Consider the following 23,580-nt stretch of genomic DNA (forward strand, 5'->3'; position numbering starts at 1 on the left):
GCACAAAATTTTCCAGTAAGTTATGCTCAATCGTCTTATTACTGCCTTTGACATGATGGCAAAAATATATTTAGAGGACTAAAAATGTGAAGACACTCAGGGAAAATGGGAGGTCTGCCTTCCACTCACCCTGTGCATCTTGCTCTGCTGCAAAAAAATGAGTATCATCCACACTGGGTGTCCTGCCTCCTGTGAGACACTGCAGAATTCAACAGTTAATGCAATTCTATGCAAATGAATCTTTTCTTTATGGCTACAATACCAAAAATGGATGCATTCATATCATAGGCCATTGCTAATTTGAAGGGAAAAAAACAAATAAATAATATTGCAGTACTTCTTGCAATCTTTAAAATATAGGTCAAGGCTCTTGACAATCAAAAGACAATCAAAACAAAAAGGTTATTTTTTCCCCTCTAGAATAAAAATTTTTTTAAAGGCTAATGCCTTTGAATGAAAGACAGAACAGAATTTTTCAGGAAATTTTGTTCTTTTTAGAAAAATGTGTCATATTTTGCTTTATTTAAGTACACGCACTTGTTGGATTCATACCATTTTACCCCATGCAATCAAATGCAATCATTTTCAGGAAACTCTTTAAATAAAATAATTATAAAATTATAAGAAAAAGTATAAATATTTTTAAAACAAGTAAGGGTTTGAATCAGTTTAATATATCTAAAAATGGGTAATGCTATCATTAAAATAATGATTTCTAGAATATCACTGCCAAATTAACATTACAGGAATTTGGGAATCTGATACAAGCTTTCAGAATTTGTAAAGTGGTCCTAATATCTGATACAATTTAAATTTCCCTATAAATTACATATATACTATAATTAGCATATTTTAATACTAAACTCTAATGAAAAGTGATCTTCCATTAACTGAAGCTGAAGATATCAAGAAAATGACATAAATTAGTTCACCCGAACTTCAAGGAAATATCAGAGGATTTCATCCTCGTATGTATTTGCTGAAAACATTTTTATGTGAAAGCAACTTTATGTGAAAGTACTGAGGAGGACAACATTTTTCAGGCTAAATCAGGACCCTGATAATAAACAATGAACCACAGAAACCAGGGAGAGCTTTTTACTCTATCCAGTTCTCTGCTTGTGCTAACATCATGTGTACACAGCTAATATCACAGATATTTTGGGTTGTAGAACAAATGTGCTCAGAATTTTTCCAGGCTCCTGAGCCACAGTTCTCATTGCACAACTCTAGAGGACACCATGAATGTTGTATCTCGGGGTTCCAGGGTGATAGCATTCACGTAAACTACGAAATGAATGGTGCCTCCTGGATTTGTCCAGCCTGGGCCACCCCATATCACTTAGGGGTACAACAGGGGTCATAACAAAAGCGATCCTATTTGGCTGGTTTGTTGCCATCACATGCTAATGGAGGACTCTTGTTGTATTAGAAAGTCCCCATAAGTATGGCTCACAATAGCTCATGGACAAGTCTGCTTCAGCTAGACATCACCGTTACTCAGCTCTTGCTTAGCCGAGTATCGGTCTCCTTCCCACTTTACCAGGCAGACAGTGGCTGACACCCTGTTGGTCCCTCAGAGCTCCTGCTGTTCCTCAGCATGTGAGGTCCTTGCCAGCTAGGCTGGGCATGGTTCGGCATTGCTCAGCAGGAAAAGCATGGTCTCCAGTGCTGTACCAGGTAGGTGACTCCTCTGCTGATGATCCTCTGGGTGGATACTCAGATACTTCCTGCTGTGTGGCTACTCAGCCCATCAGGCATGGCCACCACACTTCTGCTGTTCCAGTTCTTGGAAGGACTCTTGGGTCCTTCGGGAAGTGGAAACGATGGGTCTTTTCCCTTTGTGTTACATGCTGACTGAGACAGGGCACGTTGTTTCTTGTACCCCATATATAGGTTGAGTGAAGCACCTCTTTCAGTTTCCACTCATAACCTCGCCCTTCCTTAGGTCACAGATATGCACCCATGTGGCTGGGCGGGCCTTGGGACAGCTTTTGTTAACAGCCATACTTGTATTCAGAGTTGTGGCTCCTTCTAACCATTAGGGTTTTGTTATTGGGTCAAAAAATTGTGCTCTTTCCCTTAGTATCAGTCATCTCGCAGAAGATTCTATGACTCTTGGCAGAAAGACTCCTGCTGGGCCAACCCACTACCTACTAGAAATGCCTGGCTCACTGAAGTGGGCACAGTTTCAGTTCCTTTCCCAGAAGGCCTGGGTGCCCTCCACCTATGTGAACAGACTCCCCTCACCGGTTGCCCAGACATGTCCAAATCTCCTTACACTCAATGTGGGACTTGTTACCTAAGCCAACAAAGGGTTTTAAGCCACATAGATACTATGAATATTGGTGATTTTAATAAGATTCATATCCTCTCATTCTGGTTATTCATTGCTGTGTAACAAATTATCCCCAAACTCTGCAGCTTTGTACAACCATTTTATTATATCTCATGATTTTGTGGGTCAGGGATTCACACAGGACTCACAGATAGGAAATTCTTCTGCTCCATGTGGCATCAATTTAGGTCATTCAGTGCTATTCCCCTGGTGGGTAGGCTGGTCTGGAGGAGCCAAGATAGCGTCACTCATATAGTTGGCACTAGGAGGCTGGGCTCAACCAGGATTGTTGATCAGATTGGTTGACATGTGTCTCTCTCCAGCAGGGTGACCACGGTTAGTCACACTTCCTTCATGGCAGTTCTGGGCTCTCAGAGAGTGTTCCAAGAGACATGAAGAACACACTGCCAGGGTATAAGGCCTGGGCTTAAAAATGTCATAGGCTTACTTCAGCCATCTTCTATTAACTGAGGATGTCACAGAAAATGCTGGGGCTCAAGGGTGTACAACACAGACTCGCCAACAAGAAGCATCCAAAAACTGTGGCAACCTGTAATCCACACCCTGTCCTATTTTATCAAGAAGCTCGGCCAGAGTCACTGCAAATTAAAGATCACAGAGGAAAGTAAATGTTCCCTTCCCTGACAACTCACTAAACAACAAAAAGGATGAAAAGTTGAAAAGTGTCTTTCTTTAATGAAAAACAGAAATGGCCATCGTCCCAAACCACAGTCATAACTGTCAAATACTGTGAAATCTGTATTAAAATGAGAAAGGAAGCTGAGAACCAACACATAACTCCTCAGGCCTCCCCTTTTCTGAGTTCTTTATTTTAATTATTCTCTTGGGTAGCTAAATTGTGTCATCACATGGTTATTTCTAGAAAAGAGACTTTTCTAAAAGAAAGTGCACTGCCCTGAGAGGCAGATTCAATGAGCCTTTGCTTGGAGCTGTCAGTTCCAGAGGCATGAGTGGTTCATTGTGGGAAATGGGGAAAAGTTCTGATGAGACCCGGTTCACATTTAGGAAAGGAAGAGGGTGGGAGAAGACCAGGGGAGAGTGACCTATCATCTACTCGTCCAGTAAAGGAGTGGCCAGGGGAAGGCCGGGTGAAGGGAGAAGGGAAGGAGCAGCAGTCGATACGCTAGATACATCATGACACAGGAAGACTGTCATTATAGCGACGACGGTATGAATGGTGCCCCCTGGGCCTGTACCGGTCAGTGGCCTTGTAGAGTGATTTCTTAAAGGTTCAAAACTGAGGGGAGAAGGCAAAGAAAATACAAATTTGGTGGAAGGGTATTCAAGAGAATCAACCTAATCCAAACTGAAGACTTCTCAAATCATCCTTCCTCCATTCCCACTTATTTTTTTGGGCTAGCACACAGCTATTTCTAGTCCTACTTGAGAAGACATTCATCACCATACATACTTCTAACCAAAGAGGGGTGGAAAAAAGAGGAGGAAGAGGAGTAGTTAAGGACTGATTATAAGCAAAAGGCAGATGAAGAACATATACCACAGGAAAGAATTGCAGAAAAAGTTCAGATAGAAGTTCTCCATCCTTCAAAGATGTTTCTTATATGATCTTCTCAAAAGAAGGAAATATCTGAAGAATTTTTTTCTCTTGAAAGAGATGGTATGAAGCTTTAATAAACAGATTAGAAGACAACAGAAAGAGGTAAAAACTGAGTTGGCTGTGATCAAAAAAGGAATGGAGGAAAAATCATGACAGAAGAAAAGATATGGAATAAACATGACTGAATTCACAGATAGGGTAAGGTACATGGGTTAAGTACATTAAAGGAAGAGAAAAGAACAAAGATTCAATTGGCTCTCGTGAGGCAGTGTGAGCTAACTCCCGCATATCGCAGGGTGTAAGTAAAATGGATCTGGAAGGATGGTCGCTAAGACACAGCTTGGCGAAGTTGCGGACCACCAGCAGACATCCTGCGAAAGAACCGGCCATGAACAAAGGGAGGAAGCTCATTGCCTTAGTTCTCTCAACAGCAATACACACTGCCCAAGACAGAGTGGAACAGTGTTTGCAATGTTTTGAGGAAAAGAAAATGCTAGCCGAAGTCTATTTCACCTAACTAAACTGAGCTTCGAGCTCAAGGAGGCAAGAATTTAGGGTTTGAGGCTTTCTGGAAATAACTATGAGATGACACAGTTTAGCTACCCAAGAGAATAATTAAAATAAGGCACTCAGAAAAGGGAGTGTATACTAAAAAAAGACTTGCGGTGAGCACTGAATCAACTTAATTACAGAAAAAAGATTAAACAGCCCTAGAAATTAGGCTTATAGACATACTATAAATGTGAAGCATTGATTACATAAAAGAATAGTGTAACAAGTTCAGGATGTGGAAATCAAGGAGATGGGAGGAAGTGTAACTGTGCTAACTTCATTCTTCAGAGCAAGGAGGTAGTAGATATTGTCTACAGTAGAATCAAAATGAATCTAACCTTTTAACTTTACCAAAAGCCAAAAAGTTTTGAGGTGAAGAAAGATAAACATTTATCTGACTTTCAATAATTTCTTCCTTTTTGCCCTAAGTTTCTCTTTTACCTGTTAAATTTGGGTAAAATACTTAAAACAGTATTTATACAGTTTTGTGAAATGTAACCATTGAGGGAAATTGGGTAGATGGTACATGGGTCTCTCTGTATTATTTCCTACAAATGCATCTAAATTTATATCAATAAAAATTTCAATAAAAGTAGTATTTATAGAAAAATTCTGTATTTGTAAAAACTTCCTATCTCTCTTGCTCTACACACACATACAGAAAGAAATCTGGAATTGTGTTCATCAAATGTTTATGCTGGGTCTTTTTTTTTTTTTTTTGCCCTCCCCTCTGGGTGCTGTGGTTTCAAGCGAATTCCTAAAACTTCTTCATATTTTTATGTATTTATTAGGTTGTTAAATAATAAGTAAGGGTCACTTTTACAAATAAACTAATATTCATATTCATTATTCCTTCAAAAGAATTAAGAAGCAGAGACAATCAAAACATGTTTCAAAGCAAAAGGTTCCAATGGCTCCCATCTGAGAAAAGTAATGGAGTGAGACTGGCAAAGATTAAGTGGGAGCATGTGAATAACTGTGTTGGCAAAACTGGTAAAACCAGAGTGATAATGAGAGCCTGAGCCTTTTAAACTGGGGCTTCAAACAGAAAATGCAATATTCTCTCGCAAGAGCCAGCTTCAATGCTGTAGAACCTCGTGTGTTGGTTATACTAAGACACTGGCATACTCAAATCCATTCTATCTGTAACTTCCACTGGTAAAGCATCTCTAAAACACATGATTTACCCTCAGAGTATTGGTTAGATTCTCTTGATGAATGAGTAACTGAATTTCAAGAAACAACACAGAGATGAAAGTGAGAACTTCCAGTCCTACCTCTGCAAGAGATCACTGTGACCCATAACACACAATTTCATAGAGATGATTTTAGAAACAAATGAGATGTTCATGTAGATTTTATTATTTTTTTCCAAGTCCTCTTTTTGTGTCTGCCCCTAACCCAGCAAGAGAACTATAAAAAGAAGTTCTCTGTAGAAAAAAATTAAAAACCCTTCTCTCAAGAAAAATCTTTCATGTTGGTTCTCCATTTTTTTTTTAGTTAAGTAATAAATAGTTAAATGCACTATTAATTGTGTCCATTAAATATATAAAGCCAGATGAGGGCTTTCCATTCCAGATCTCAACCCAAACTCTTCAAATCAAGATTATATACAGTTGGGACCCCTGGGTGGCTCCTTTGGTTAAGCATCTGCCTTGGGTTCAGGTCATAATCCCATGGGGCTCCTTGCTCAGCAGGGAGCCTGCTTCTAAACCCTCTGCCTGCCACTCCTCCTGCTTGTACTCTCTCTCTCTCTGACAAATAAATAAATAAATAAAATCTTAAAGAAAAAGATTATATGTAGTTAACCCTTGATTTTTTGCAAGAAATACAGTACAGTACTATAAATTTATTTTTTTCCTTATGATTTTCTTAACAACATTTTCTTCTTCCTAGATTACTTTATTGTAAAAATACAGTATATTATACATAAAACATGCAAAATGTGTTAATTGTTTATGTTCTCAGTAAGGCTTCTGGTCAACGGTGGGTTATTAGTTCAGTCTTTGGGGAGTCAAAATTATACTTGGATTTTCAACTGCACAGGAGGTTGCCTCCCTTAACCTCATATTGTTCAAGGGTCAACTGTATATTTATTGAGTACTGACTGAATGCAAAGTCCTGGATTCAGCACTGGAGATACAAAGATGATTGAGATTCACAAAATATATTGTATCTAAGTACCATTAAGTGATGGTGATAACTTACACTGTGCTAGGTACTATGCCCATGCTTTTTAGGCATTATTACATTTATCCTCACAGCTTTACGGGGTAGGTATCCTTTGTATTCCCATTTCATAAACAAGGATTAACTGGGTCTAAGAGAGGTTCAGTAATTTGCCCAGAGTCACAAAACTAGTACATGGCAGGACTAGTTCACGGAAGGATGAGGACTTGAATCTAAGTCTGTCTGACGTTGAAGCAAGAACAAAGGGCTGCATGACCACAGAGGACAGAAAATGTAAATACACGCTTGGGGCTTTGGGGAAAGGCATCTCAAAAGTACTTAACTGACTTTTGGAGATATGGTTTTGAAGTATATTTTCAAGGAGAGAATGAAGAGGGGGAGATTTCAAGGAGAGAACACTGCATGAGCCCGAACAGAGAGGAATGAAAATGCATAGCAAGTGGCCTGGTGACCAGGGTCGGGGGTGGGGGGAGAAGGAGATGGACACGTTGGTTGTCACAGGCCCACATACGGTCATCAGTGACATGCTGGGAGCCACTGAGAACTTGTCCTTTCAGACCTCAATGAAACTAACGACTGAAAAATAGCATGCTAGAAGAAGTCTTGGAGTGTGGTATAACTTCAAGTAGTAATTACCAGAGAAATGGGACAAAGTCTTTTATAAATGGATGCAATTTTGTTGGCACTCACGGACAACCTACTTACTAATAACAAATGCAAATCCTTAAACTCATCACCGAGATGAGGGACTCTTTCCAAGAGAAATGAAAAGATCACGATGTTGATAATCATCAACTCTTGTCAAGCAGTCACTAAAATCAAGTTAGTACATGACTATATCCCAAATACTTCAAAGATGCTGTCAATTAGACCGCCATTTTAGACTTACTTATTTCTATAGTCTACCCTCTTTTTTTTTTTTTAATATTTTATTTATTTATTCAACAGAGAGAGACACAGCAAGAGAGGGAATGAAAGCAGGGGGAGTGAGAGAGGGAGAAGCAGGCTTCCCGCTGAGCAGGGAGCCCAATGCGGGGCTCGATCCCAGGACCCTGGGATCACGACCTGAGCCGAAGGCAGACGCTTAACGACTGAGCCACCCAGGCGCCCCTATACTCTACCCTCTTAATTAAAACAAAGAAGTCTAGGGAAATGTGAGCAAAGATTTCTTGACCCTTGAATACACTACTCAGTAAACTCCAACTGCAGGATCTCAAAGAAACTGGTGAAAGCTGAAATGCCCATTATGAGTAAATCATACAAAGCAGCCCCCAAAAGTCCAAGAGAAATTCTTCGTATTGCCAGTTTTGTGAATGCCAATTTCTACTTCTGGTGAGGGATACAGAAACTAGTAAGAGTGCTGAAAATCACGGGATTTGAGCTACAGCCCTGCGCTGACCATGAGCTGGCTATTGAATTGGCAGGACTGAGTTTCTCTGGGCTTCAGTTTTCTAGTCTCTCAGATAAGGAACCAGAAGAGAAGTTCCCTTCCAGTAATAAGTCTATTTTGGTATGACTATGCTCTGGAGGAAAAAAAAGGGGCATGCAGCATGATACAGACAGGAACTGAAAGAGGTGTTAGGACAAATTGGTTCTGGCCCCAGCTCTTCTGCATGATAGGAGAGAAAATGACCGTGAACAAGTCTTTTATCCCCCCTTGATTGACAGTTTTTTTTTTTTTCCCTTTCCTTGGTAGTTTTTTACTGTTTGTAAAGCATTTTATTCTGAAACATCAATGTAACTTATTCCTAGGAATTATTTACACCTTGTTAGGACATTTTAACAACTTCTTCCTGTTTATTTGAATTCCTTTATTTATTGTGACTTAAAAGCAGAGATACTCCTAATGGTCTTCCCCAGGGGATGCTTATTCAATAGCCTGTTCCTTATGAAATTCCTTCAGGGGACCATGCTTAGCTGAAGCTATTTAACTCTTATTCGGGAGCTTGTCTGGAAGAGGAAGTAGTAAAGAAAGGCATAAGGAAATATTTTTTGGGGGGAGGATAAGTTATCATTTCTTTTCTAAATTTCCTGGCCCTAGATGGGCCCTGACTATAGTCCCCCAGCTCCACCTGTCGTTTTTCTCAGTTCCCTATCTTGGACAAGACACTGTCACCAGCTAGTGCCTTCACGAGAACTTTTCTCTCAGATTCATATAGACAATTCCTTTACCCCTTATTTTGGCCAAGATAAAACTGCAATTTTCCAAAATAACATTTACTTAGAATATGAACATGTGCACACAGACACACACCAAACAATTAAAACATCCCACAAATACACAGAAATAGATATATCAATAGATTTGTCATCTCCAAATAGCCGAACACTAGCCACTAATATCTTGATCATTAAACATGATGGAGACCAATTTCTTTCACTTAAAAAAATATATATAATAGCTTTAAGTTAAGAAGAAATACTGGGGACAAGCAAAATGCATCCAAAAGTAGTGCCATAGTCTGTCTTGGTGTATCCATAGTTTACCTTTTAGGGCCAATGAAGGGATGGTGCACAGCAGGACACAGGTGGCCTAGGGGCATCCCCAGGGTAGGCTGTCAAGAGCACTGGTCAGACCTCTTGTCTGACTATCAACGCTCTCAATCTCTGTGGTCGGCTCTCTGTGGATATCTCCAACCACATTTCTTGAGTTTTCCCCTTACAGCTTTGATTAAATGCTTGCCTTTCTGTGAGTATTGCCTTTCTCCTGGCTTTCATGATTTTGCCCAGGCTGTTCTTTCTAGAAATAATGCTCATCAGGTAGTAACTCTATTTTCACACATGATCAAGTCCTGTTTATCCCAGTGCTGATTCAAAGGCCGCCTCCTGGATAAGCCTTCCTGTCCCTGTTACTGTAAACATTTTCTGCTTCTTCTAACTCTCATAGGATACTATTTGTATTCCTTTCATGGGATTGGAACTTCTTACTCTGTATAATGGTTATTTACAGGCTTGCCTTATCCCTTTTATTAAAAAGTAAGCCCCCAGGTGCACAGATGATCTATGCTTTAGCCATCAGCCCCCTGTGGTAGCACGTGATCCAGGTCTTTATACAATGGCCTCAATAAATACTGAGACATTGGGATTATCTCAATCCATGATTTTCATGGTAGCAAGGATTATATCACCATTGGTGTTGGGTTGAATGCGGGCATAAGAAATTTAGTCATGGGGGCACCTGGGTGGCTCAGTTGGTTAAGCGACTGCCTTCGGCTCAGGTCATGATCTCAGGGTCCTGGGATCGAGCCCCACATTGGGCTCCCTGCTCGGCGGGAAGCCTGCTTCTCCCTCTCTCACTCCCCCTGCTTGTGTTCCCTCTCTCACTGTCTCTCTCTCTGTCAAATAAATAAATAAAATCTTTAAAAAAAAAGAAATTTAGTCATGCTCTGGACTAAAAACAGAAAGTAGGAAAGAAGAATATGTCAAGATAATCCCTAGGTTTCTGGCTGGCATAAGGAATTGAGTGATGGTGCCATTAATAAGAAAGGGACCAAATAACTAATTTTGGGTGGGACAGCATAAATTCAATTCTGGACATGTTCAGTTTGAAGTGTCTTTGAAATGTTCATGTGAAGATGGGAATCAAAAAGAATGGTTATTATAAGAGCAGCCAGGATAAGCATTTTAAAAGTCCCACATATTAAGGGAAATGAGTAAACATTCCAAAGAGTGAATAATTCTCACAAAGACATAGTTACAGCCATTAGAGAAAAATTATCATGCCCAGAAAATAGAGAATAAAATAGAATCATGCATTGTATCACACTGAAAAAACCCTATTATTACCTCCTACCGATTTTTCTCGTTTTTTTCTTTCCTTTTTTCTTTTTTTTGTAAAACCAAAATCCCATTCAACTGAATTTATATGACATAAAGTTTTATACCTAAATAAAGAATTGACAGCTTGAACCAGGCTTTCAGTCCTGAAAGGTTGGATAATTTAGTTTGTCTCTCATTTGTTAATCCTTTCATGTATGTCTCAAAGTTGTCTTATATCCTGGTTTGAAAACCATATACGCTGGGACAAGTGGGGTGATTGTAAGAGCACCACAAATACAGCCAATATTTTTGGCCTAAGAAATAACTATGTCTGAGTTACTAAATTCTTGCTTCTATAAAATTATATGCAAAACATAATTTACCTACATTAAAGTTAATCACCACTAGCATATTGAGGGTATCAAGTAAAATATCAAAGTTATTTTGCTTTGTATATAAAGCAAAAGAAAATTTTAAAGGTAACATGTTATAATATAACAACCACAAAATGAAATTTTTAAAAAAGACTGACTGATTGATTTATAGCTAGCAAATGGGGAGAGAATCTTTAAAGCAGACTCCCCACTGAGCATGGAACCTGATGTGGGGCTCGATCCCGGGACCCATGAGATCATAACCCATGAGATCATGACCTGAGCCAAAGCCAAGAGTTGGAAGCTCAACCGACTAAGCCACCCAGGCACCCCACAAAATGAAATCCTAATTTGGGATTTATCATTCAACTAGGTACTGGGTTAGGTTTTTCCTTTATTTAGAAGGAATGCAAATCATACCTTAAATAACACTTTAGGTAAATGTTCAAGATATATAAAAGAAAGAATTTCAGGACCCTGTTTTCATATTCCATAATTCATTGCTTAGTATCTCAAAATATTCTTCCTTTGTGGGAAGAAATTCCAAGATGGTTGCAAGAAAGGATTCTGCTTCACAAAGATACCGGAAGTAAGGGAGAAGCAAGTGTTTCTCACTGCATTTTTTTCACCTACAACATGGACCTGCGAGCTAAGCATGGGGAACCAGATGGTCTTCTATGGAATTTAGAGTCTTGAGGGAGTGACAAAGCTCAAGGTCAGTTTACAAGTATTTTGAAGTGGTTGTGGCATTCCAGAAACGAGTGTTGCTACAGGACTTGGGGCGGGGAGGGTGGGTGTCAATGGTGGTTTCTTAGCAGGCAGCTCTTGGGGAAGGCTATTTGAGGTTTCCTTTGCTTCAGGTCTAAGCCTGGCTCTCTGCCTTCCTCTCAATTCTCTGAGCCATCCAGTATTTTTCACTCAATTGCTTTTCTTCTTAAATTGGCTTGTGTTGTTTTTAGTCAAGAAAGCTGAATAATACATTTCAATTACAAATGACTTTTATCTATTCCCATTAAATCAGGCAACTGAATACTTTACAATACTGGATTCAAGAGCCAAACTTTTTTTTTTTTAAAGATTTTATTTATTTATTATTTGAGAGAGAGAGATTGAGAGAATGAGTAGGAAGAGGGGCAGAGGGGGAAGCAGACTCCCTGTGGAGCAGGGAGCCCAATGCAGGACTCGATCCCAGCACCCTGGGATCATGACCTGAGCCAAATGCAGATGCTTAACCGACTGAGTCACCCAGGCACCTGAGCCAAACTTTTCTTTTAAAATATTTTATAATTTAAAGTTCTTACTGATTCAGCCTTCACTGTAACATTATCAGTTTAACTCCTGGGGAAAATGTATTTCCATGGTTTGAGAGTTTGTCATAGAAGCAGTTACTGCATGCATATGCATCTCGATTCCTCAGAGTAGTTGAGTAAGTTATGAGAGTGACTTGTTATATTCAGGCCTGACTTAAAAAAGAAAGTTCCTGTATCCATCCCACAGTGCCTTCTAACACTGCCCCCTTACCGTTATTGGGAAATTTAAAGTACTCAGTTTGTATTCAATTTATCATAGGACAGTCTTCTTTAAAACTGAATTATGATTTTTAAAAAATTATCCAACCAAATACATACATCAATCCAATTTCATAAGTTAATATCACATACAAAAAAATGTCAGGTTTGAGTTAGCTATGTTGATTTAGTACAGTCAGATTTTGGATTAACTTTACCAGTGTTGGGAACTGTACCAAATCAAATAATTCTGCCTGATCTTGAAGACTACTTTTTCCCAAGGTGTTGCAAGTGGCACCCCATAACGTCTTTTCTTTTGCCTGAATATGTTTCACACTTTGGAACTAGTATAAGAGTGCTGAGAGCAGGAAAATATTTCCTCCTCCTATGACATGGGACTAAGATCTGTGGTCAAAAGGGTGTCGTGCATTAATGATTCAAACTCTACTCCCACCCCCTCCAAATATACACGTGTGAAATATAAAATATTTTTCAAAATATTTTTAAGTTGAATTAAAAAGACAAAGACATTCTCCAAAACAAGATGAACATGACAGTGGACCTAACAGGTCAGATACACCCTGGGTAAGAGGGCAGAAACCATAGGCTGACACAAAGTCCAGGACTAGAAAAAGGCAGAAGAGACTGGACAGTAAAGGAAATGAAACGCCCCAGTCACAATGAAGGCCCTGACCTAGACTGGGTAGAGAGAATGTAGCTGAATGTGGAGAGGGGTGTCTCTTACCTGGAAGAGAACATTGAAAAAATTCTGCATCTTCTTCCTTTTATGGAGCCAAGTACCTGCGATGGCAAGACCAAGCACAGACATGGGGTCTACTTCCTATTGGCTCCATGGCCAGATCTGCAATATCCTCAAAACCTATGGGGCAGAAAGACTCCTGAAGCCAGATTATGGCAAAGGCAAAACTTCCAAAATAGGAGAAGAGAATGCAGAAGAAAAGAAAAAGCAGAGCAAAACCCCTCCTGTTCCAGGTGGGAGAACAAACCAAAATTCTAAACCTCAGTAGAACACCAAATATCAAGGAAACAAACAAACTCAATAATCAGGACAATTCACCCTGGCTGAAATGCAAATCAAAAAATGACTATTAAAGAGTCTACAGAGAAAAAGAAAAGAATTACAGTCACAAAAAAAGAAAAAAATAAATTAGCCAGATAGGAATAGCCAGATATAAAGTCAGACATGAATAAAGAATGTTTACAAAAAGTAAGAAATTGTAGAAATGAAAAATACAGCTGTTGACAGAAATATCAGCATGAAAAATAAGTATGCAGGGTAAATCTAGACTAGTCCTATTCTAAGAATTAGTGAATTGAGAAACAATTTTGAAGAAACCCAAAATACAGCAAAGATTGATAAAGAAATGACAAACATAAAAGAGAAAATATAAGACACATAAGGTATATTGGGGCATTACAATATTTATCTCTTAGAAGTAGAAAATAAAAAGAATAAGAAAAGATCAATATTTAATGGAATAATGACTGAAAATTTTCCACAACTGAATGAAACAGAAGTTCTCATATTGAAAACATATTCTGAATTCTTAAAAAGAGAAACAAGAATCAATTTTGTGACTCAGAAACACAAGTGTTGAGCCTAATGCAGTGCCCAATATAGAATTGTTTTCAATAATTTTTTTCTTTATTTTGATCTCTGAACTTAGAGCAACAGACTTAGAATCTAAATATTGTGTAATTCAACCATTCTTATGGTGCTTGAATGTTGGGAGACAATTATCCATGGGTCCCTCTCATTTCTGTATGTCTTATATTAGCTTTTTTTCCAGACTATATTTCCAAGGATACTTGTATAGCAAATGGTCTTGGAAGTTAGAGATAATGTCTCTCTCCAGGACAGATGGAAGTTTCGTTTGCTGAACAGAATAGTAAAGATAATGTCTGCTCCAGGACAAAGTTTGGGCAGGTTCGCTAGCCCTTCCCTTTTCAAAGACCAGAGTTTCCTAAGCTCAGGGTTCCTACACTATGTGGCAAACCCACTGTGTACACCCATCCATCTAGGCCATTCCACATCAACACTAGGACTTGTGGGGCAAGAATAACCAACATGAATATAAGACTCATGTTGCTGGCTTAACAAGAATAGTAAGGCCCTTTTCTCTGATCCTTTAGTCTATCTTCTTCCAATATGCTTGAAACAGGCAGGTCAACTTATTAGCTTGCAAATAAGGTAAAATCTCAAATTCTCCATAGTTCTTGACATAGTTCTTGAGCACCTGACACAATGCTGGTATACTTCAATTTCCGTTTTGTTTGTTTGCTTGTTGTTTGTCCACTTGCTCTGGGAAGAATGGGGTTGTGGCTGACTATGGAACTGTGGTCACACAAAGAAGGAAGGAAGGACATGTATGAGCCCACGGCCACCTCCTCACTGTAAACTACCTGCCTCCTTCCTTCTCTGTAATTCATTCCACTCACAACGTAATGTTTCCTCACTATAGGTATATGACTTCTGTCTCTCCAGCAAGGCTGTAAACTCATATAGGCAAGGCCTATTACCTCCAGAGATGTCTACCATCGTCACTCTGTTTACTCATGTGAATAAAGCCTGGACTTAGGGATCAGGATTTGAATTCCAGCTAAGCCATTCATTACCTGTGTAGCCTTGTACAAGCTAATTAGCCTCTGCAAACTTTGGTTCTTCTCAGCTGTAAAAATGGAGTGTCCTAGAACACTTCCCTTGGGGATGTTGTAAAATCACATGAGATAATATAAAGTCCTAACAATGTCTGGCACACAGTCAGGCATTAAAAAAATAGGAATGAAGCATGTAACCCCCGACAGGAATTCAAATAGAATCACCTTTTAAGTCATGCACTATTTTTTACTCACTTCTCCTAACTTAGCCCTTAAATAGTGATATGCTCCTTAAATGAAACTAATAGAATTCTCAAGAATAAACTGAAACTACAAGACTACTCTTTGACTTAGCACTATCTCTAGGAATTTATCTTAAGGAAATAATAAGGGATTCGTGTGCAACTCTGTTCATTACAGTGTTACTTATTAGAGATAGAAACAATTAGTAACAACCTAAATATCTAATAATAGGGGATTATTTAAATCAATCATTGAATAGTCATGCAAGGTAATGTTTGCAGCAATTAAAGAAATCTGTCATAGAATGATACGAATGACATGGATTTAATGACATGCATATTCACTATTCAGTGAAAAAAAGCAGGCTCCAACACATAGATCAATGGAAAAGGATAGAGAGCCCAGAAATAAACCCACTCTCATATGGTCAATTAATCTATGAAAAAGGAAACAAGAATATACAATGGGGTAAAAAAAGTTTCTTCAGTGGTGTTGGGAAACCTGGACAGCTACATGTAAAAGAATGAAACTGGACCACTTTCTTACACAAAAATAAACTCAAGATGGGTTAAAGACCTAGATGTGAGACCTGAAACCATAAAACTAAAAGATATTGTGCAAGACTGTTGAATCTCAGATCTGTACCTCTGAAACAAATAATGCAATATATGTGAAGAAAAAAAAGAAGAAGAAGGTAGCGGGAGGGGAAGAATGAAGCGGGGGAAATTGGAGGGGTAGACGAACCATGAGAGACAATGGACTCTGAAAAACAAACTGAGGGTTCTAGAGGGGACGGGGGTGGGAGGATGGGTTAGCCTGGTGGTGGGTATTGAGGAGGGCACATTCTGCATGGAGCATTGGGTGTTATGCACAAACAATGAATCATGGAACACTTCATCTAAAACTAATGATGTAATGTATGGGGATTAACATAAGAATAAAAAAAAAAAGAAAATTAAAACTAAAAGATAACATAGGCAGTAGTCTCTTGGACATTGTCCTTAGCAACATTATTTATGGAAATGTTTCTTTAGGCAAGGAAAACAAAAGCAGAAATAAACTATCAGGACTACATCAAAATAAAAAGCTTTTGCACAACAAAGGAGACCATCAACAAAATGAAAAGGCAACCTACTGAATGGGAAAAGATATATGCAAATGATATATCCAATAAAGGATTTAACATCCAAAATATATAAAGAACTTATACAACCCAACACTAACAAATAATCTGATTAAAAATGGGATGAAGACTTGAATAGACATTTTTCCAAAGATATAGAGATGGCCAACAGACGCATGAAAAGATGTTCAAGATCCCTAATCACCAGGGAAATGCAAATCAAAACCACAATGAGATATCACCTCTCACCTGTCAGAATGGCTAATATCGAAAAGACAAGAAATAATAAGTGTCAGTGAGGATGTGGAAAAAACGGACCACTCACGCACTGCTGGTGGGAATGTAAGCTGGTGTAGCTACTGGGCAAAACAGTATGGAGATTCCTCAAAAAATTTAAAATAGTAATACCATACAATCCAGTAATTCCACTAATAGCTATTTACCCAAAGAAAATGAAAACACTAATTTGAAAAGGTATATGCACCCCTGTGGCCTCATTTACAACAGTCAAGGCATGTAAACAACCCAAGTGTCTATGGAAAGGTAAATGGGTAAAGAAAATTTGGTGTATATATATATATATATAAAATGGAATATTACTCAGCTATAAAAAAAGAGATCTTGCCATTTGAACAACATGAATGGACCTGGAGGGTATTATGATAAGTAAAACAAATTCAACAGAGAGAGACAAATATATCATTTCACTTATATGTAGAATCTAAAAAACAAAACAAATAAACAAACAAAAAAAAACCCCAAACAGACTCATAAATACAGAGAACAAACTGGTGGTTGCCAGAACGGAGAGAGTATGGGAGGGATGGGTGAAATAGGTGATGGGGATTACAAAGAAAAAGAAAAGCAGGCTCCAGAACACCTATAAATATTATTCTAATTTTTAAAAAATGTATATCCATTCATAAGATACTAAAAGGTTATAGATTAAAATGTTATACTTGATTGATTTGGTTATATACTTCTCTGTATCTTCTAAATTCCCTGAAATAAACATATATACTACCTATAATAAGTAAAAAGATAATCAATATTACATAAACTATACATAGTAGATTATTAGAAACCCAAATAGGAACTAGGAATAATGATATTTAAAATGACTTCTGAATACAGTTTAGCCAGAAAAAATGATACCAAGTCTTTCAAGGTTTATGTTCCTTTTTAAATCTCAAATGTAAGATACCTTAACTTTACAGAAGAACAGAAAACACAAGAAAATATATGCCAATACTAATCATCTACTGAAGTTTACATTCTTCATTCTGATGAAGTTGTTTAGAAAATGCTGCGAGCAATGTTACCAATATTGGGATGCAACTCAATTCACTTTTCATGCAAGTATCCCCTTATCTCGGAATCACAGTGAACTAATTTAAATTAGTTCTTTTCTCACCTTAACAACTATTGCATTATAAAATTGTTCAGCGTCATTAGGTGATGTTTGGACTTTGCAAGTGAAGATATTATTTGATTACCTGGCCTTTTCTGTGCCGCCCGTGCCTTGATGAATGTTGATGAATTCCATGAGTTGTTTTTGTAACATCACATCTTTGCCCTCAATTTGAGTGATGAATTTATGCTCTAAAAGATCTGACACTGTTGGACGCTTTTCATAATCTTTAGTCAAGCATCTGCACTGGCAAAAAAAAAAAAAAGAGAGAGAGAGAAAGAAAGAAAGAAAGAAAGAAAGAAAGATGTAATGACTAGATAAGTTCGAGTTTTGACATTATTATTATTATTCCTAAAAACTACTGTAACACAAGAGAGCAATGCTCCTCACAAATGTTCATCCTGAGAAGCGTATCTCAAAGAATGTTAACCTGCAATATGATGAAATGCATGTTTGTGAAAGTGGACACATCTGCGAGCAATGCCATGTAGTCTTACCAGCTTCCGACTAAACATGACTCCCTCGTGCCCCAGCAAGCGTGCTGGCATAGTGGTGATTAAATGCCGTCTCCCCAGCAGGCTCCTTTATGAGCCAGCAAGCTAAAGAATGAAGCATCAAAGTCATTACAGTTTGAAAGCTTATCTAAAATTAAAACAAACTTTTCTGTTTCCCTCCCCTAACGCTTTTAAAGGCTTCTCAATTGATCTATTTCTTTCTACGTGATAAAACTGCCAAACTAATATGCTGGGGATGTTTAAATCCCACATCAGTGGACATTTTTGGAGGTCTCTATATAGAGCAAATGCACCAAAGCACGCCACACCTCTTGGTAGGTTCAACGAGATAGTAGCGTGAGAAAGGATAAAGCTAATGAGAACACTTGAAACACCACTGCAGAAGGGACATTTGAACAACTGGGACATTTAATCAGCCATGACAGCTGTCTTCAAATATTCGGAAGAGGGATTAGACTAGTTTTCAGTGGTCACAAGAGACAAAGAACCCAGGATCAATTAGTGGAATTAAGAGAGAAAGAGATTTCAGGGCAGCGTAAGGAAGAACTTCTCATCAGGGAGGCTTCTCAAAGTTAGAATGGGCTGCACTGGGTAGGATCACCTTTATTAGGGATGAGGACATCCTGACGGGATGGCCACTCAGTGCACATGCTCGGGAAGGATTTACGCTCTGGATATGGTTTGGGCTGTATCAACTTCCAGTACCCTTCCCACCCTGGGATTCAGAGGATCTATGCTAGTGAGACAACTGGTCAGAGGTGGGCTGGCACTTGGCGACATAGAAAAAGAAAAAAAAGAGAGAGGAAGAAGAAGTCCATGCCTTGATTTGGGCAGTGGCATTTCTAATCTGTACTGTTACTCCTCCTGGGATGATGGTTTGGCAATTTATTTTCCTGGGCTTAACCGGTAACGTATTTCTCAAGGATGGTAAAATATGCTAAGGAATCAGGATGATGACATCTGAACATAAGAACAAGTGCTCTTCATGATCATTTAGTTTAACAGAACGCATCCATTTCTGACATCTGTAGCACTTGCTCCATGGATTGAGTATAGTCACATATGAAATTCTTTTATCTAAGTAAAAGTGTATCAGATAGCTGGTATGTACCAGGCACTCTACTGGACAGCAGCGTTGCACAAACAAGTAAGGCATATTCGGTGCCCTGCAGTTACTCACTGTCTCGCTGGGAAGAGAGGCATCTAAAGAGGTGTTACTAGCAGAAAAGGAACAAAATGCAGCGATAGCCCACAGGGCAGAATGCTAGGTGAAATGGTGTGAAACGTGTCAAAGTCACCAGGTTCAATGGAGGATTTGTGTGGAAGGACTGCAGACGTGGGGCACAATTACGAATTTTGGGGAGCCCTCTAAAATTACCAGGGATCCTCCCAGGAGATGTGTGAAGTCTGACTGCACTTTATCAAATATTCTGTAGTGCACAGTCTGTACTCCAGTAAGAGATGCTCATGTGAAATCTGGGGAACAAAATGGACTATCAATCCTCGGGTTTTCACACCCCTTAAATCTAAGCCTCTTGTCTTTATAGGAATAAGGGAATAAGGAGATATTCTTGGTAGAAAAACCAATGATTGCGGTATGTGTACGACTGGTTGCTCCACTTTCTTTGCCCTTTCTACATTTTCTGAGTGGTGTCTGACACACATAATCTTTTTTTTTGAAGATTTTATTTATTAGACAGAGAGCAAGAGAGCACAAGCAGGGGGAGCAGCAGAGGGAGACAGAGAAGCAGACTCCTGGCTGAGCCAAGAGCCTGATGTGCGGTTCAATCCCAGGACTCTGGGATCATGACCTGATCCGAAGACAGACGCTTAACCGACTGAGCCATGTAGACGTCCCTGACACATGTAATCTTAATGTCCCCTGTCTCCCATTTACAACCTGGGGTCATCCCTTACCTTATTTTCTATTATTATTATTATTATTATTATTATTTATGGTAAAGACATAGTAAGATGGTGAAAACAGGTTTATGGGGCAGATTTTTAGAAATTATTGACTCATATCTTCCAGTTGATTGCCCAGAGGCACTGCACTTGTGTTAAATATTTGTCAAATTAAAAATGTTCACTGAATATCAAATACGTAAGCATTTTATCGATACAATTATCTGATTCACCGACTACAATGAAAATTCCCTGACTGCGACAGGAATGAGTGATGCAGATAAACAAAGGGTTAAAAAGAGCTGATTGAACCGATGGTGGGTGAGTAGGTGGGAGATGGGAAGGCGTAGCTTGCAAAAGGCAGGTGGATGGAAGGATGTGTTCCTGGACCATGAAGCAACCTCAGAAGCATAGCTATCTTTAAGCAAATGAACATGACCCTAAGATCATTATTTGAGCAATAATGGATTCACTGAACGTTCAGAGGACAGTACAAATGCTGGTTTTGAAGACAATAATGGATACCCTCTGGAGCTGTTCAACAGATAAGAAATAAGGAGGAGATTCAGAAGTGTTATAAAAGGCACATTTCAAAGTTCTAGCAGGATGGTATCTCTTCGTTTTTTTAAAAGACTATTGTTACTCACTTGCTAATGAAGTCATTGAATTCTGCTGACCATATCTCAGGCTGTCTTAGTTTGGGGGGTGGATTCCTAGAAAAATAAGAATCAAGGTTGGATTGTGCACATTGGTCAGTCGGTGCAAAATCAGAGCCGGACAGACTAGAGCATTAGTGCGATCAGAGGTTCTGCCAGACATAATCAAACATACCACAATTTTCCGATTCAAAGACAGATAATTAGTTATTAAGCATTCTTCATATAAAATGACAGCTTCCTTGTTTCTCGGAAAGCACTTAATATATGACCCAATTTTTCTGATTTTTTCTTTTAAGGAATCTTTTTGCTTTTACCTGAGTGCCCTAGGGAGAAACATCAATACTTGGCAAAATAGAAACAGCGAATACTGGGGATTTTTTTTTTTTTTTTTTTTACTTTGAGTCCTGCAGAAGTCTCTGAGGAATATCCAGGGTACACAGAGGTGACCTGAAAGGTGTGTCATTCAGAATACAAGGGACACTGTAGCAGACAGGGGCAGAGTAGAATGCCTTTAGGAGTTGTTCTGTTGTTGCTGAAAACAAGGTTACGAAAGTAAGGAACTGGGAAATATGATTAGCTAGAAAGCTCTGAATGCCACTTAAAAGATTTTGTTATTAGTTGCCTTTATTTCTAGGCCAAACAAATCTTGTTCTTCTTTGGCATGTTCATGAATACGAAGGCACCTCCCTTGGAAATGAGGCTGATCTAAGTCTGTAATCAAGCAGCACTGATCAACCATGATAGCTGAATTTGCTGAAATACTGCTTTCCACTAATCCTAACAGCTCTTTGTTTTCATTAGTGGGATGGAAACACTTCGTCTTCAGTTCTGCATTACTCCTTAAATAGCTTATAATGAAATTAGTGTACAGTTTATATAGGCTCATTAAAGAAAAGTGCAGCCACTCATCTACCCTAGATCACGCCTCGAGCTCATTGTACAATTCTTAGGACTATTTGAAGATTGCTGATTTGCACATTAAAAGAATTCTCTTCCCCAGTAGTCTTGCTCTGTTTCTTGTCCTCCTGAAAATTTCCTTTCTAAGAGATTTATTGGCTTGCTTGGACTATAACAAAGTTTTGATGATTTTAGAACACTTAGAACAGGGTAGATTTTCAGATCCCTTATTTTTTTTTTCTAAATATTTCTACAGTTCGTGTTCTAAGACCTTCATGCTAGAGATATACCAGTGGCAGAAGTAATAAGAAACAAGTAAGAAGATGCCATTTCCAGAGGCACCTTGCTCACAGGTATAAGAAACATCAATGGTGTTGGACACAAGGGTGTCCATCTGGTGTCATCACCAAGAATAACAACATCCGGCTAACTCTGGTAGTTTAAACCATAATTAAAATGGCCCAGGAAGTGTAGTGCTTCATCTTACAGACTGAATGACAGCAGGAGTTAGGAAATGTAGATTTTTTTTTCTGTTTTCCTCAAATTTAATGAAATGTCTTAAACTTGGTATAGGGCAGGTTTTCTGTTCTTTTTTGTAATCTTGTTTCCCCACTTACCAACCAAGCAGCATATTTTACAAAGAGCTAGACCTGAGATTTACATGGAAATTGTTATGTAAAGGATGATAAAGGCATTATAATTCAGAACATATATATCAGACAGGAAGTTCAAAGATAAAATGAAAAATACATTCAAATTCTTTGGTCTTCTATTAATTTAAATATGTGCCCAATATTCCAAATGAACCCATGTAGACATGAGTATCACATATTGGCATTATTTCTTTAGAACTGGAGAACTGTCCCTGAGGGCTTCGTATATATGATTCTATGTGCTATAGGCACTAGGATGACAAAATTTAATAATATTATATAACATACCACCCCACCACTGCCTTCGACCCCTGTCACCCCAGGCCCTTGGTGTGCATTCCATTGGGACTATGGTACCAGGCAAAATCCTTCAGACAGTCCTCAAAGGAGAACACATGTATAATAAAAATAGGCTGTCTTTTCATATCAGTTTTCTGAAAGAGCCAGGAACTAACCAAAACATATATAAAATAGTATTTAGTTAGTAATAGGGCAGACAGGGGAAAGTTTATTAATATACACAATGAAGGGGAAAGCTCTACACAGAAAGGAAAGTGCTTTCATGGCTCCAAAGAGATTATTCTAAGTTTACTGTTTTATATGAATATATTCAAATATTAACATATTTAAAGTCCTTGCTATTGTATCAGTGAATTTTGTGTATAAATTTATTAATAATATCATTTTAAATCTCCAAAGAGAAGTCTTAGCAAGTAGTAAAAAACAAATCACTGGATTGACAGAGTGAAGCAAAGCCAATCACTGGGGCACCAACTGGGGCCCAGGGCCTTACTGACAAGTTTGGGAGTGGATAAAGAGTGGGAGGAACCGCTGCTTTCTGAGCTCAAACCCCGGCAAAAGGAAGACACAGTGAGTATCAAGAGAAAGTTCTTACTTAGACCAGGGAAATGAAACCGCTGAATACATACAGTGTTTCAGAAGAGGCAGAAGATATCCTAGGCCACTGTGCTCCCACCTTGCTGAAATATACTGAATATTTCCCTGATGAGCACCAGCTGAAGGAAGAAAGATGGGCTACAGATACTGTACCCCATGTTAGTTCTCTGACCTTGGAATTTTGAAGAGCGCTCTCATGGGATGCAGGTCGGCTAGTGGAGGATCTCCATCCCCTAGCTCGATGGCCGTGATCCCCAGGGACCATGTGTCACACCTGGCATCATAAGTGGTGTCCAGTTGCTGTTCACATGCAATCACCTAGCAGAAAATGAAAAAAAAGAAAAGGGTGAAGTTTGTG

General features: G+C 38.7%; 1 protein-coding gene across 1 annotated transcript in view; it reads right to left on the reverse strand.

The window, feature by feature from the left end:
• Positions 1-22,915: 22,915 nt before the first annotated feature.
• Positions 22,916-23,580, reverse strand: part of LOC102750931 (myosin-IIIa-like) — a 47,150-nt gene continuing 46,485 nt past the window's right edge. Inside the window, exon 6 of the mRNA XM_081820772.1 lies at positions 22,916-23,540. Within this exon, the coding sequence (XP_081676898.1) occupies positions 23,382-23,540 (159 nt within the window). The 3' untranslated portion in view covers positions 22,916-23,381. The remainder of the gene's footprint in view (positions 23,541-23,580) is intronic.

Source organism: Leptonychotes weddellii, chromosome 5 (assembly GCF_054177405.1).
Source record: "Leptonychotes weddellii isolate Sample4059 chromosome 5, ASM5417740v2, whole genome shotgun sequence".
NCBI lineage: Eukaryota > Metazoa > Chordata > Mammalia > Carnivora > Phocidae > Leptonychotes > Leptonychotes weddellii.